Source organism: Bipolaris victoriae (assembly GCF_000527765.1).
Source record: "Bipolaris victoriae FI3 unplaced genomic scaffold scaffold_29, whole genome shotgun sequence".
NCBI classification, from domain to species: domain Eukaryota; kingdom Fungi; phylum Ascomycota; class Dothideomycetes; order Pleosporales; family Pleosporaceae; genus Bipolaris; species Bipolaris victoriae.
This window is the reverse complement of record NW_014575363.1, coordinates 97,637-112,374: the sequence shown is the minus strand read 5'-3', so window position 1 is coordinate 112,374 and position 14,738 is coordinate 97,637. Positions and strand designations below refer to the sequence as shown.

Genomic DNA, 14,738 nt, shown 5'->3' with positions numbered 1-14,738 from the left:
TGTCATCTACTTTACCGTTCCGAAGACGGAGTGCTATATCTAAAAGTTGAAATAGGAACACGTCCGTATTATCTGTCAGGATGATCATCGGAACTGTGTATCCCCTCCAGTGATAGTATTCAGAAAAAAGGCTTCACTCTTTAAGTAAGGTTTGGCCGGACACGCCGAGAACCGAGTCATACCATACGTCACATTGTCATGATAACCTGTAACAAGTGGATCGAGGAAATAAACAAATTCGTCCGTTGCTGGCCCCAAAATAACAACCCCAAACCAGGCGTCCTGTGCCAAGCCCATTTCACGTGACATCATTCAAGGGACTCCTCGTTCAAGGCCTCCGTCGACGTACAACGGTCTAAACGAACACGTGAATAGCCAGTTCTCCACGTGATGTATACGAGCCTTTGTAGTTTCATAAAGTAAAACGGCATGCAGTCTATCACTACCAAGCACAACCTCAGCTGGACTTACCTATTCAAGATAGTATCAAGAAGCTTGTTCTGTTTCTCGCATCAATTTGGTCAAGTTTGCTACTAAAGTTAATTCGATACTTAAGCTATAACATATTATGTACTTGATTATAATAACATGCTTATTAGCAAGATCTAAGAGGGAAGCATTACATTAACACTTTATTTTCTATTTACAGTGACCCTTATTAGACAACTTCAAATGTATACAGATATCTCTAGCCCCAAACTTAGTTCTTGAAAGTGCAGCTAGTGCGCACAGGTGACCCAACTGCCGTCGAAATCGTGCCGCAAAGCCAAAAGGTGCCGTTACGTGCCATAGCATAGTAAGCACCGCCAGCTCCGTTAGGCAAGTCAGTCTATACATCTCCACGTTAGTATTGCGATTAAGATAAGATACTAGCTATTGCGTTATCAAGAGAGACTTACAGTCCAGAGAGGAATGCCGGAAAATCGCGATCCGTTGCAATGCGACGTAGCAAGGTTGTTGGCACTGGTCTCGCGCGGTGGTTCACTCCTATCAGCGGCAAGAAGCGCTTTGGCAACGACGTCTTTAGTGAGGCGTTGGCCGCCATTTCTCGGGCAGTCGAGGATCTTGGGGAGGTTGGGGAAGTTGCAGTACGGCTCGCATGACTGCTGTCTGGCTTCGACGTTGGGGAAAGCGGCCGCAGAGACGGCGGTGGCGCCGAGGGCGAGAGCGATGAAGGAGCTGGCGTGCATGTTGAGGATTTGTGTCGGTTCGAGATTTGCTTTGATCTATTCGTTCTTGATGTCGAGGTAGAGAGTACATTCTTGGGAGGGATCCTCGATTTCTTATATAGTGAGTAAGTTGCTGTCTATCATCATTAAAGTCCCGACGAGCTACTTCGCCGAGCCGCCGAGGTAGCAGCGTGAAATACTGTGTACGCAGTACGCCCTGCTGGGCATACAACAAACGTACCAGCTAGGTAATATTTGTAGGCCCGTGTCGTGTCTGCACTGAGATGTTCTCACGCATAGGGAAGCGCTAGGCACGACGGTTCCCGATTGCGGTTAGTGGTCATCTCAACTAAGTTGTCTTGATCCCTCCACCCCAGTAATTTGTTCTTAAAGTTAAACGGCCCGAGCAATATACCTACCTTGGCGTCAGCTACGGCATGATGTGTTGCTCTCCGTTGTATATCCAATCACTCCTGTATTACAGCTAAGTCTCTTGTGCTTCACATCGCTTTCCCTTCTAGTCCTCTGGCTCTCTCTCTCTCTCTTTGCATTAAATAGCTTCTTGGTTGCTATATCATTTACATCTCCCCTTCTTCTCTGTCTCAATCATGCTCAACCCCAGTCTTCTAATATACATAGCACATACCACCCCCGCCCCTGCGCCTTTCTAGCGCAAACGAAAACCCCGTATTCCCACTCTTAATTGTGTCTATAAGGTGACTGCAGGAAAACCAAGAACTCACTTGGAAAAAACGCACGCTCTAAAATGTCAAGGTAAACGCTTTTTTCGGTGCTATTACTAATTTACGTGTTCTAGAAGAACGAGGGGAAGGGTCAAGGAGGCCAAGTTGCAGGCTTACTATGCGATTAGGGATGTCACTGACACTTTCAAGTGCGGATCGGTTGCAGATATACTTGAATACAGCCACAGCCATTTTAGTTTTTAGACGGATGTGCTTTTTGTCTCGGGAGATTATACGATACCATAGTGAAGAATCTAGCAACGTAGAGAACTACGATACGTCCTCAGGTTATGACAGGGAAAACGAAGAGAATACCACTTTTGCGTATTAAACATATACGCAGGTGTTTAAATTCAGTGCTAGGTAAGTCCTGGGCTTGGCCCGATTACATGATCTATAGAAGACTAAATGAATCAATTGATCAATCAATCTACTTGTACATATTCCTTTACCCCGAACTCTCACTATGACCTCGAATACCATATAAGACTAGCCCATCAATTCGTTTTAGCGAAGGAGAAGATCTGGCGGAACTGATCATACGGGACTGGGACTGCATCTGGTTGCGCGTTCCACTCGGCGTACTTTTCAACCATCTTCGCCTCATCGCTGTTAAGCTGATCGGTGGGAATGGGGAACTCGATGATACCGTGACCGGTAGTCAGACGCGCAAACAACTCCAAGTGACCAGTATGAGTTTTCTTTGTTCCGCTGACCGTAATAAAACCGGCTGAATCAGACGAAGTTGGCGTGGTTCCGTCTTTCTCCATATCTGTAGACGATGCCGTTGCGGGGACGGGAGCGGTTTTCTCCAAACTCATCTTCGATAGATCTGCTTTCGGGGTTTTAGCCGAACGCTTGCGAGTACTAGGCTCAGCTGACGAGCGTGCGCCTTTTTTCTTTGATTTACGGGCAGGTGCAGGAGTGTTCTTGTGAATGGTAGGCATGTCTTTCTCCTCCATGCCTCCCATAGTCTTGTCTTCCGCTGTGGTCATACTTTCATTGCTCGGGGAAGTTTCTGCTGTTACTTCTTTCTCCAAAAGCTTCGAGTCTTTTTGTTCATGCTCGGACGTTAGCTCGTCGGCCTTCGAAGTATCCAAGTTCGCTGCAGCAGATTGCCTGGCACTTCGACGTGTCGTCATCTGGGGTAATGAATCTGGCCCATGTTCTCCATGAACTTGTATTAAATCGTTTCCCTGAGCACTTTGGCGGTTTTCACGTTGTTCCGACTTCCGCGGGCGGCCCACTATGCCGCCATATCTACCGCGTTTGCGCTCCCCTTCCTGAACAACCGGCTCGCTCTTCCTCTTAATGGCCCTACGGGAATTAGGCGGTAGACGATCCAAGTTTGAAAGCACCGGATCAGCTTCAGCTGCAAGGTATGCAGGAGTAGACTCTGTCAAGGAAGTCGCTTGGTTCTCAGTCTCATTTTTGGTAGTAAGGGGTGATGTGGTATCAAGGACTGCGAGTGTAGTAGCCGGGTTGCTCTCTACAAAAATGTTAGCAAAAACAGATGTACGAGTTCTTCCTTCACCTACTGTTCTGTTCCTCTATCTTTTGGTCCGGAGGTGGTGTCGAAGGTGTCTGCACTTCAACGGAGACATCCTCGTCTCCAGTTGACAGCTCCTCGGGCTTATCTGAAAATCCATCCACCGTCATCAAATGATCTAGGCTTTGTAAGTATGTGTATTTCATGATCAAATGTAGCTCTTGCGCCTGGTCAACCGAAATGTGCAGAGGGTAACAGTGACTGCGCATGGGTGACAGAAGCGGCGAGATGAACTTACTTTCGTCAGATGACTTCAATCTTGGTCTACCACCCTTTCCTCTGGGTTTCTTAATCTTCTTCAGGCTGGACAAATCGTCATCCTTGGACAGATATCGCCCATTCGGTCCACGGACCTTGCCACCTCCAGCATCTCGAACGGGGTTCGCTTTGGAGTCATCATCGTTAAGTTTGGAACCACTCGATGGACTGGTAGACGGGTTCTCTATCTTGACATCTTCAGCTGCGTCGCGCGTCCGTCCGATTGAAGTTGGCGCAGGCTGCGGCAGTTCAGCTTCAATCATTTCTCGGCTGTTGGCGTCTGTAGTAGTGTCTGCGAGTGTCATGTTAGTCGAAAAGCCAATTACAAGGGTATTATTATGACCAGGCATTGTCGGTAATGACCGTGAGAAGTTAGAAGTGGGGTGCAGTGAAGTGAGCATGACTCTATTATGCGAATCAACGTACCCGTACACATGGAAGTCTCTTGTGCCAAATTCTTGGAATGAACTAAGACCTTCTCACGTGCCTGCTGCTGAGCAGGAGTTGCTGGTAGATTGGACGGGAGAAGAGTTGGGTTCTGTTGCGCTGGACGAGTTTCCTCCTGTTTACAAAGCTGGTGGCGGCTTGGCTTTACCGAAGCAAACGGCACCTGGAGCCCCGGGGCTGAAGAAGCTAAAGTTACTTTGAGCTATTCAAAATAGTTTCAAATTCACTCCACTTACTATTGGATATGGATGAAGCACCCAGCTGCTCAACTGCAGTCGAGGCCTTCTGCGCTTTTTCAATCGGATATAATACTCCCGGGGCAGCCTCACCGCGTGCGTTGTTCCGCACTGTGGCTGAGGACATTTCCTTGAAATTTCTGTCAAAGAACGGCCACTTGTCTTGAGCCTTGTTAGTGAGTGATCGCACTCGGCGGTATGCTCGATCCAACTGAGCAAAGCCTTGGGCTGTACGAATCGTCGCTGTAGGTTGGTCTTTTTCAACACCGTAAAGATAGTTCTCCTGGATCCATGCCGCAAGGTCGATGTCATCCTGTGCCTCACTCTCCCGGAGGTACCGGTGGATATCTGCCAATGTTACAACATCAATGTAGCCGAAAACCTCTTCTGGGAGTAGTGTGGTAGGTGTGCTGTGAGCTGCAGGATTGTAGGGGGTGTTTGTGTTGGGCATCATAGTCGCGGACGCCAGTCCAAAGTGGATTACTTGAATTGGTACCACGAAGTAGCTGTACTGGTAGAGATCGTGCCGCAATCTACTGGTACTTATATAAATAAGATGCCAGTATATAAATCTCAGTAGGACAATTGGCGTATGTATTTGGGTTCTGCTACTGTTGCGCAACCAAGAAGTGTGGGCGGTGAGGATTTTTGACCGGGCTGTGGCCGGAGTGGAACGGCAATCAAAATAACTGTACAGCACCGACTGTTGGACAATCTTGCAGTCGAAGCCGTCTAATAAGAAGATAAATGGTATAGCCCTTTGTAATATGTTGAAGTTTTTGGTCGACTGAGGGTATTGATCGAAATGTGGGGGGTGAGAGGGCCGGTTAGGGTTAGCCCGTGCTCGTTCCAGAAATTCCGTAGCCTTCGAGGACACTTCAGAACGGCTATAACGTCATCATGTGACAACACACTTGCCACCAGCAATCCAGTGATTTTAGAGGAGGTTTATGGATACTGGGCTTTGGAGATGTTTCGAAAATCTACCGGGAATCAGAGTTGTAACTCACGCCGAGTCCGAGCGTTCCAATTGAGCTGTGGGGCGGTTGGAGACCCGGTCATATTCCGCGACTGACCACTTGCATACAGACTGCCGGGTAAGCAGTGAGATAAACAATGAATTTCTACGTATTAATAGAGACTTTTGACAAGGGTAGGGAGTCGTTATTTCTTGGCAGATGCTGTAGCAAGTTCTGGACATTTTGCCAGTAATAGCTTGCATGAAATTGGAGAAGACCAAGTCGACGAACTTCATCACCAGCTCCTCTCCATCTTCCATAATTACCAAGGGCTTATGTGAGAACGTCTAATTATCAAATGCGTGATCAGTGCTGCAACAGTAACTTCGCACTTGGTCTTTTGCAAATTGGTTTGGGTTGGGCCCTTCCATCATCCCAGCTCGATACATCAGATTCTTTTCTAATTACATAAGTCTCTTAAGGAGACAACACCAAGTCATGTCGTTGACATATAAAAGGGCTATGAAGGCTACAGCAGCTATATGCGTTGAGTAAGGGGCAACATCAAAATTCTTCTCCTATCGTAGCCCAAAAGAGAACAGACAGCAGAGATGATAGCAATTGTACTATCATCAATCTTCAGTACTATCTAGACCACAAATATCCCAGATATCTTGCCCCCAGCACATTGCGTCCTCAACCGTCATCCTCGCTTGAAATCCCTCCGCATATGCCACGCTATAGCGATTCAACATGGTCCTTGCTACATGCCCCATTGCTGGCCATGCTGTTTCATCAACATGAATGCCTCGTGGTAGCGCGTCGAGGATGGAGCTACGGATCTCGTCATCGCTCACAGACAGAGGATCAAGCTCGTCAGGGTGAATCAGCAAGCGTTCGAACAAAACGCCAATTTCATACCAAAGATCGCGGACCAGGCGACGACATCCGTTTGGTGTTACGTAACCATCTACTGCGATGATTTCACCGCTGAGACACAGTAGATAGCCCATACTCCGACTCCTTCCACGGAAGCCTTCGCTTCTTCTCGCGTTGCTAAACCTGGTGCTGTTTCGTTGGGTTGAAGTGTCACCGACAGGAGGTGACGGCCGAGCTTCGTCTTTCTCAGCATACGTAGACGAGTCAAAGAGCTGGTTTCTATCCAGGGGACATGTGTTGATGCCCTCCGCAAACCACGAATGTATACATTGTTTTCCGAAAATGTGACCGCAGGGTCGGAGAAGGGTGGGGAGGTGCTTTTCGTCATATTCTTCTTTGCATATCGGGCAGTGGTTGTCTGCTGAGCATGGAGAGACAGATATCATGAGGTCTTTGACAAAGACATTGTGGGATGGTAGGCTAGGCCGAGAAGGCATGATGGCGAAATTTATTGGTGTGAAAGTGAAGATCGTGAACAGCTGAATGTAGGACGGACAATGAGATCGTTAGCAGATGTTATAGTAATGGCTATTCACAACATGAGACAAATTTGAGTTCAAGAATATTCGTCTCTGAGACAGTGATCTTCAAGCCGGTTTGATGTCGTTATACACGGTTATCAAACAATCGGCATATGTGATGTGTGAAGCTGGATCATTTGTCGCAAATGATCGCATACAATCAAGGAATTTGGGGAGTGCCGAAAGTTATACATAACTGTTTTATTTCTATAAAGTGCGATGACCTCTCTACTATCTAAGAGATTGGGCGACGCGAATCTAGACTAACTCCTGTTTCTAGCCTTTTAACCTTTTTAGCTTGGCCGCATTCTTCCGCTGGACCTGCGCGCCGCTTCCGAGTAGGACGACAATCGGAATCGAGGGTGTTGTAGAGTGCAGTATCTTCTTTATCGGATGCAAGAGCCGTGTGCATATTTTCACACGTTTTCAGCTGGCTCTTTGGGTGATTCTGGAACGACAGCAGAGGACTTTTTATGCTTTGCGGTGCACGAACCGGTATAGGTACATTATGTTCCTGGAGCTGCTCAGGAGTCATGGACTGCCATAGAATCTTCGTACATCGCACACGGCCATTGTTTTTTGTTGGAGAACCTGATACAGGGCTGGGCTTTATGGCACATCTTCCCCATTGTTCATGTAGTTCAATCAAATCATCTATGATTTCTGGGCAATCGCTTTTAACCACCCAAGCCCTGAGCTTGTTCGAAGACTGAATCTTAAAATGGGTAATGGGAGCAGCAATTGCAGTTGGCCCTTGCTTGCGAACTATGTCCCATGTGTCTTTGCGAAACCACTGCGCAATGTAAGACATAGAAACATCTGAGTACTCTTTGCCTCCAGCCTCTTCCGCTGTTTTCGGATCTGCCCATGTTTTGCGCATCAGTAGATGTGTCCCAGGCTTAGATCTATCTTGTGGATTAATAACGCAACCAAACATGAAATGCTCCCAGCCATACCCCCACTCGGTATCTGGGCAATCAGCTCGAATATATGGTTCGTCAAGGTTGCCTCGCCGCAGCACACCGATGGCATGGACTACCTCATGTACGAGCGTAGTGGCAAAGAGAAAATCGTGGCGAAACTGCGCACATGGAGACGCTGCGGCGTACTCACCGCTGGTATAGTAGCTCTTGAAATAGTCCGCTAACTCAATCTTGCAAGAATACTTTCGCTGGAATAGGGAATAACATTCTGTGCTGTGAGTTGATGGTTCGTCTTCTCTCAGAGTGCGTGCATACACCCGTTTTACAGGTGACACAAAATAAAATGAAACGCTGTGACTGAGACATTCCAACGCATCGCGCACACCAGCTAGATATAGTCGATAATTTTCTCTGGACGCACTGACCAGAGGATTGGAAAGATAGGATTTATATGTGCTATTGATAACGCCCTTAAGTTCGCGGCCGTACAACAAGGGTATAAAGAAGGATAAAAGTGCATCGTGGCTAAGGAAATGCGACGCCAGCTGCAGCATCTGCTTCATCGGTCCTGTACTATCCAACTTGGAAAATACAGTATGGATAGGGTTGTCCAAGTCTCCCGGGAAAACGGTGGGATCCTCTAAAAGTTTGAAGCGATCATTCTGGTTACATGCTGTAATGAGTCCATTGATTCCTGAACCAGCTTTGGGGGCCTTACGCTTCGGTCGTGGTGTCGCACTCATCGTTACTTTAGGATATGGAATTGAGATTTAGGCATCTATACTTCGAGGTCTTCAGCTAGTATACATAATAGAAACAAGGCCATTGTTGAATTTTGACAGTAGCATAGCGAGACAAAGCTCGAAGATGGGAAAGACGACGCTGATAGTGAAAGACAGTGTTGAGAATGCAACAAAGTGAATGCCATACAATGCGCGTATTTGCCTCAGTTGATCTCCATGATACTATCTGGATCAAACTAACATGTCAACGTGTCTATACTACGACATAACTGAACACAGCTTTAGCGGAGTATGCCAGTGTTCCCGAAGCTACCGCCAGAACCCTAGCCAAATGCCGTCACGTGACAGAACGCAACTAGTGCGCCTCTACAGCCCCACAGTTGTGTTTGCTGAGCGTTTGCCGCAGTCACTAGCGGATAAACTCACGCTCACTTTCATGGCAATGCCTAGATGAAAAGTTATTTTTCGGCAACCTCTTTTTCTTGTCTTCTAATGTCCATTGCTCTGCTCAACTCGTCAACATCAAATACATCACCAGTGGATAGCCGCTTCCATGACTACCGATCCGATGCAGTCAAGTATGAACGCAGAAGATAGAAACGAGAAAGACATTGGTGCGACTCTACCTACCGAGCTTCACAATGGTACGTTTGTTCTCTCTATAACACTCAGTCCTTCTATTAACGGCCCTGTGCTAGACGTAAAACGAGCCCGCATTAAACACGAAAGATCACCTTCACCCTCGCCAAGTCTACAGCTCGAAGATATGGCAATGATAGAGAGAATGAGATTTGACGCCTACGTCTCCCAGTTATCTCCGGGCGAGGGTAATGAACAAGACCTTGCCCATCTAGACCGAAACATTCGACGCATCATTGAACTGCAGAATTCCGCCATCCTCGAAGCTAGCGCAGCTCGAGCGATGCAAATCCTCGAAAGCTTCAAGCAGACCTTTGTCAATTGCACTGCATCTAAGCCCAACATAGAGGTGGCCTCCTGGATAAAGACTATAGCAACACTGATTCTACAAGCTCAGCGAAAGCGCACTGTCATAGGTGTGGTAGGCAACACAGGAGCTGGAAAGACCAGTGTAATCAACGCGATGCTTAATGAAGAGCGCCTCGTCCCTACCAACTGCATGCGGGCTTGCACCGCTGTTGTTACTGAGATATCTTGGAACAACAGTGACCAAGCTTCTTCCAAGTATCGTGCGGAGATCGAGTTCATCAGTCCCGAAGATTGGGAAAAAGAGCTCTTAGTACTTATGCGAGAGTTTTCTTCTGAGAATGACACACTATCGCGCGAAGCCCAGGATTCAAACTCCGATGCCGGCGTTGCATGGGCAAAGTTTCACGCTGTTTATCCATCTGTGCCAAAGGATAAATTGCACGAGAGCACTATACCCACTCTCATGTCGGATATCGCTGTCAGTAGCGTTCTCGGAACCACTAAACAGATACACATGAGCTGGTCAGAAAATTTCTATATTGAGCTCCAAAAATACGTCGACAGTAAAGAAAAGGTGTCCAAAAAGAACAAAAGCAAGAGTAAGCCGCAAACCTCGTCATCTGAGATGGAGTACTGGCCTTTGATCAAAGTCGTCAAGATATACACCAAGAGCTCAGCGCTATCAACAGGCGCCGTAATTGTGGATCTGCCAGGCGTCCACGACAGTAATGTTGCTAGAGCTGCCGTAGCTCAGGGTTACATAAAGCAATGCACGGGTCTGTGGATCGTTGCTCCGATCAATCGCGCTGTAGACGACAAAGCTGCCAAGACTCTTCTTGGAGACTCTTTCAAGCGCCAGTTAAAGTACGACGGTGGCTTTTCGAACGTAACGTTCATTTGCTCAAAAACAGACGATATTTCCATCACTAAGGCGGTTGATAGTCTTGAGCTGGATGGAGAGATCGCAGAACTCGAACAGCAAAGCGGGAGTTACGACGAACAGATCGGACAAGTTCAGGGCAGAATCAAAGAACTTAAAGAGTCACAGCAAGTATACAAACTTGCGATGGAAAACTTGGCCGAGGAAATTGAGACCTGGGAGGCACTCGAAGCGCGAGTACAAGAGGGAGAGCTAGTGTACGCACCTATCACTCAGCCCAAGAAGCGCAAAAATACCAGCTTGGATAGACAACCGTTGAAGAGACAGAAGTTACAACAGAACTCTGATGATGAAGTTTCTGGCTCTGACGACAAAATCTCCGACTCCGATGACGAAGTTCAGTTCCAGGTTGAGCGAGTCTTACTGTCTGAGTTGGACATCAGGAGCAAGATCAAGGAGCTAAGGGAGAACAAGAAGAACGCTCGGCAGGAAAACACTAAGATGCAACGTGCGATTGATAACCTGAGACCTCAAGTCAGAACGTTGCAAACCGAAAAGGGTAAGATCAAAGCAGAGATGAGCCGGATCTGCATTGCTGGACGCAATCTCTACTCCAGATCTGCTATTCAGCAAGATTTTGCTGCAGGTATCAGGGAAATTGACCAAGAGAACGCTGCTGAAACAAATGAGGACAGCTTTGACCCTGATGAAGAGATGCGCAATTATGAGCAAGTCGCGAAGTCCTTACCCGTCTTCTGTGTCAGCAGCAGAGCATATCAAAAGATGTGTGGGCGCATGCAGAAGGACGACAATGTGCACGGCTTCACAAGTTTAGAAGAGACTGAAATCCCGCAGCTCCAGATTCATTGCAAGAAGCTCACCGAGGCTGGCCGAATTCAGTCAAGCCGAACATTCCTAGCGGGTTTCCTTCAACTGTTGATCACTTTCAGGCTATGGACGTCGGAGAACAGTCCTGACTTGAAGTTGAGTGAGAAAGATAAACAGCAGCACCTGGAGTTTCTAGTGCGAAGGATGGAAGAGCTGAATACGGGCTTTGATGACAGCGTGCGTACATGTGTCAAGCAGGTGATGTCCGAGGTGAAGCTTCAAATCTCCGACAGGTTCCCAGAACTTGTCAATGATGCCATCGAGGCTGCGCCTGCAACAGCTGACGCCTGGGGTCAGAAGGACCAAGGAGGTCTAAATTGGGGCACGTACAAAGCCGTAGTCCGCCGTGCGGGTGTCTACCATTCTACAGCAGTGGGGAAGCGAGACTTCAACTCGGATCTTGTCGAACCCATAATGAAGCGGCTCGCTACAGGCTGGGAGCGTACATTTCAGAGACGCCTCCCAGAAGCACTTAACAGCCACATCGATGACCTCAACAAACTCCTTAATAATACCCACAGAGCCATCGAAGTTCGTGCTCAAAACACTGGGATTGGACTTGCCAACGTATCCATTTTGAAGACACGACTCCCGATCTACGAAGATGTCTTGAAGGCATATGGTGTTGATCTTGTCAATCAGATGAACGATATCCAACGCGAAGCTAATCGTAACTTTACGCCTTGCATTATGGACACGATGCGTGATGCATATAACATATGCGCCGCACAGAATGGTCTGGGGTCGTTCAAGCGGATGAAGGAACACATGACAAGCCATGTTGTGCTTGCTCGACATACAATGTTCCGTAAAGCGGTTCAGAGAGTGGACAAGCGTCTCGAAGCCATGTACAAAAACCTGCGTAGGCAGATAAAAGCCAAAGCCTCTGAAATATCTGTCAACGTGGAAATGGACTACACACGTGCGCTCGCTAACCAACCTACGCGAGTACTGATCAAGGAAGAGCGTGAGATGAAGTCAGCGACTCGTCAGATCTTGAGAGGTATAGATGCGCAGTTCGAGCCCATCGCCAATGGAAATCTCAGCTCAGTCTATCCAAAAGCACCTAAGGATGCCCAGAGCAAAGAGCCGGTTCACGATGGTACAGAGGAGCATCATGGTATGGATCATTCGGGACAAGAGTCTTCTAAAGAGGCCGATGAAAAGTCCAACAATGTACCCAGGACCTTGTGGGAGAAGTTCAGGTCATACAATCAGCCATATGTCGAGGATGACATGGATGATGATGAGTAGGTCGGTATACTCACATCTACTTGCATCGTTCAGCTGAGCGGGAGGATTTTCTTAACCTTTTTTTCTTTTCCTTCACGACGACGATGACGGGTCATGGTACCTCGCGATAACCCCCCCCCCCCCCCCTTGGCTTTCTTGACAGGTTATCTGACTAACGTTGTTGGAGATTTCCTGATGGCTCTTTGCAGGTTGGAGCATCGTTACTATTTAGTTGGTAACGTCAGCCAGTCAGGTGGGGTACTGTTTGGACAAATGGTGGAGATGCGAACCTTTCGGCCCCTGATTTTGATGGACACGGACGAGTTTATCTGCAGGTTGCACTGGTGTTTCCCGGGCGCTGGGTACGCTTCGCCCGCTGGATGTACTTAGCATATCAAGATAGTAACACCAGCTACCTGCTCAATACATACATACAAGAATGTGGCTCTTTGGGAGAATGGCATGTGCTGAGTGACGTGATGCGATGGAATTGCTAACGCATACTACATATCCAAACAACCCACTCTACGCCGAGACTAATACGCTCCAAGGCGAAGTGCTACTTCTTAAACCAAACCCATAAACGCCGTATCATGATGCCATGCTCAATATCTGTACACAGGGACCGTCTAATCATCCCACTCCTCATCCAAGTTATCTATGAGTCTATCCTCATCCTCATTGCGGCGGCCTCTACGCGCATTGTCCTGGCCCAGGGAAACGCGACTGTATCCGCGACGAGCAGGCATAAAGCGAGCGCAGGAAGAAGTCAAGATGACAAACATGTCCTTTTTTAACGTCAGCACTCCAAGAGGCCAAAGGGACATTAAACTAGATCAAACAGCGATGCGGCCGCCCTTCCGAAAGCACCGGAGTAAACTCACCGTGAAAAAGCGCCAGATGCCAGCCCACATGGCATAATTTGGCAGCTGGCGCCATCCGCGCTGGTGCATGACGGTGCGCTGGTAGACGCAACCACCGGCGAAATAGACGAGCACGGCAATCGTGACCATGACGCCGAAGACGCCGCCGGGACTCAGCGCCTGCGCTTCCTGGTGTACGCCGCCGCAGGCAAAGGGCGAGCGACCTTCGAAGAAGTATGCGCAGTCGTCTACTGCGGCGACAAATGACACGGAGGTTTTGGCCAGGGGATCCGAGTCGCAGAGGAGCGAAATGACAGTCGTCTTGCGGCGTTCTTCCGTCTTTTTCTTTCTATCTTTGCCTTTGTCTTTGTCCTTGTCCTTGCCCTTGTCATCGTCGTCGTCGTCCCCGTCGATGATTTCACGCGAGTCGAGCGCGACTGGCTCGAGCGCGCGCTTGGACTTTGACGGCGAGGAGGGGCACAGCGAGCCGCCCGTGTAGTTGAGGATGAGTTTGCGACCGCGGAATATGGGTTCTGAACTCTCGAGGCTGTGGGGGAGGTGTTCAGTCAGCATTGCGACTCCAAATTTGCTATGTTTCAGCCTTGGGGAAGGGTGCGCATATAACGATTGTCCTCATCGTCTTTCTTTGATGGTATCAATGCTGGCGGGCAGTAGAACTCACCCGATGGCCCATTGCTTGCTGCCCTTTTCGTAGAACGCGCTGACGTTGCGCCAGAGGGCCTTGTCAAGGTCCTGGACCTCGTCGAGCTCCTCTACAACAGGCCCGCAGAAGTTGATGGTGAAGTTTGCGCCATAGTCGTAGCCTCTGGCATGCCAGCTGCCCTCTTCGGCCTCCTTCTTGTTGCTCTTCTTGCCATCAGACTCCGAAGGCGCCAGACGGCGCATGGGGTTGAGGTCGAAGAAGCGCTCGGTGGTGGGCGAGATGACCGTACATGGCTTGAGCGGCTTGTCCGAGGCGGCGGCTGCAAAGGGAAGCGCCGATGCTGCTATGAGCACCAGGACGTGAAGTAGGTTTATCATGACGGCGTTGGTCGGCGCACAGCGCAGTCCGGCGATACTCGATGGTGACGGTGAAGACTGCGATGAACCGATCGCCTACACGTCTTGTCCTTTACAACACGTTGGCTTTCGGAGCTGCCACCCCATGTCGTAGTGGCTTGCACCCGCAGCATCCCTGGCACTCCGGCTGGGGCTGGGTGCGGTTAGTGCCGCCAAGACCAGCCTGTGCGCGTCATTACGGCTGCGAAGCTTCCGACCTCCTCTCCCATCGACTGATTTGTGTGGTCCTGCACTCAACTACATAAGGAGACCCTGTGTCCCCAATCGTCTACCCACCAGGCGGCGCGTCAATCATTCACTAGAAAAGAGCCTGGGATTGTTTGTTGTTGTTGTGGGACAGAACGCGACGGACCCCTTTT

At 48.8% G+C, this 14,738-nt stretch overlaps 6 protein-coding genes across 6 annotated transcripts; 1 reads left to right on the top strand and 5 right to left on the bottom strand.

The window, feature by feature from the left end:
* Nucleotides 1–700: 700 nt before the first annotated feature.
* COCVIDRAFT_95493 (hypothetical protein) lies at nt 701–1,190 on the bottom strand (the record flags this gene model as incomplete). The annotated part of the gene is made up of 2 exons (XM_014702608.1): nt 701–829; nt 900–1,190. 2 exons carry the CDS (start codon nt 1,188–1,190, stop codon nt 701–703), a joined length of 420 nt encoding a protein of 139 aa, XP_014558094.1.
* A 1,219-nt stretch (nt 1,191–2,409) lies between these two features.
* COCVIDRAFT_95458 (hypothetical protein) lies at nt 2,410–4,856 on the bottom strand (the record flags this gene model as incomplete). The annotated part of the gene is made up of 5 exons (XM_014702607.1): nt 2,410–3,401; nt 3,451–3,579; nt 3,700–4,011; nt 4,146–4,352; nt 4,403–4,856. 5 exons carry the CDS (start codon nt 4,854–4,856, stop codon nt 2,410–2,412), a joined length of 2,094 nt encoding a protein of 697 aa, XP_014558093.1.
* Nucleotides 4,857–5,993: 1,137 nt separating this feature from the next.
* COCVIDRAFT_95510 (hypothetical protein) lies at nt 5,994–6,737 on the bottom strand (the record flags this gene model as incomplete). The annotated part of the gene is made up of 1 exon (XM_014702606.1): nt 5,994–6,737. One exon carries the CDS (start codon nt 6,735–6,737, stop codon nt 5,994–5,996), a length of 744 nt encoding a protein of 247 aa, XP_014558092.1.
* Nucleotides 6,738–7,056: 319 nt separating this feature from the next.
* Nucleotides 7,057–8,487, bottom strand: COCVIDRAFT_95531 (hypothetical protein; the record flags this gene model as incomplete). Its single annotated transcript, XM_014702605.1, has 1 exon — nt 7,057–8,487. The coding sequence occupies one exon, from the start codon at nt 8,485–8,487 to the stop codon at nt 7,057–7,059; it is 1,431 nt and encodes a 476-aa protein (XP_014558091.1).
* Nucleotides 8,488–9,040: 553 nt separating this feature from the next.
* On the top strand, nt 9,041–12,457 carry COCVIDRAFT_14750 (hypothetical protein; the record flags this gene model as incomplete). The annotated part of the gene is made up of 2 exons (XM_014702550.1): nt 9,041–9,131; nt 9,342–12,457. The coding sequence occupies 2 exons, from the start codon at nt 9,041–9,043 to the stop codon at nt 12,455–12,457; spliced, it is 3,207 nt and encodes a 1,068-aa protein (XP_014558036.1).
* A 608-nt stretch (nt 12,458–13,065) lies between these two features.
* Nucleotides 13,066–14,340, bottom strand: COCVIDRAFT_95371 (hypothetical protein; the record flags this gene model as incomplete). The annotated part of the gene is made up of 3 exons (XM_014702604.1): nt 13,066–13,224; nt 13,321–13,846; nt 13,982–14,340. The coding sequence occupies 3 exons, from the start codon at nt 14,338–14,340 to the stop codon at nt 13,066–13,068; spliced, it is 1,044 nt and encodes a 347-aa protein (XP_014558090.1).
* Nucleotides 14,341–14,738: the final 398 nt, after the last annotated feature.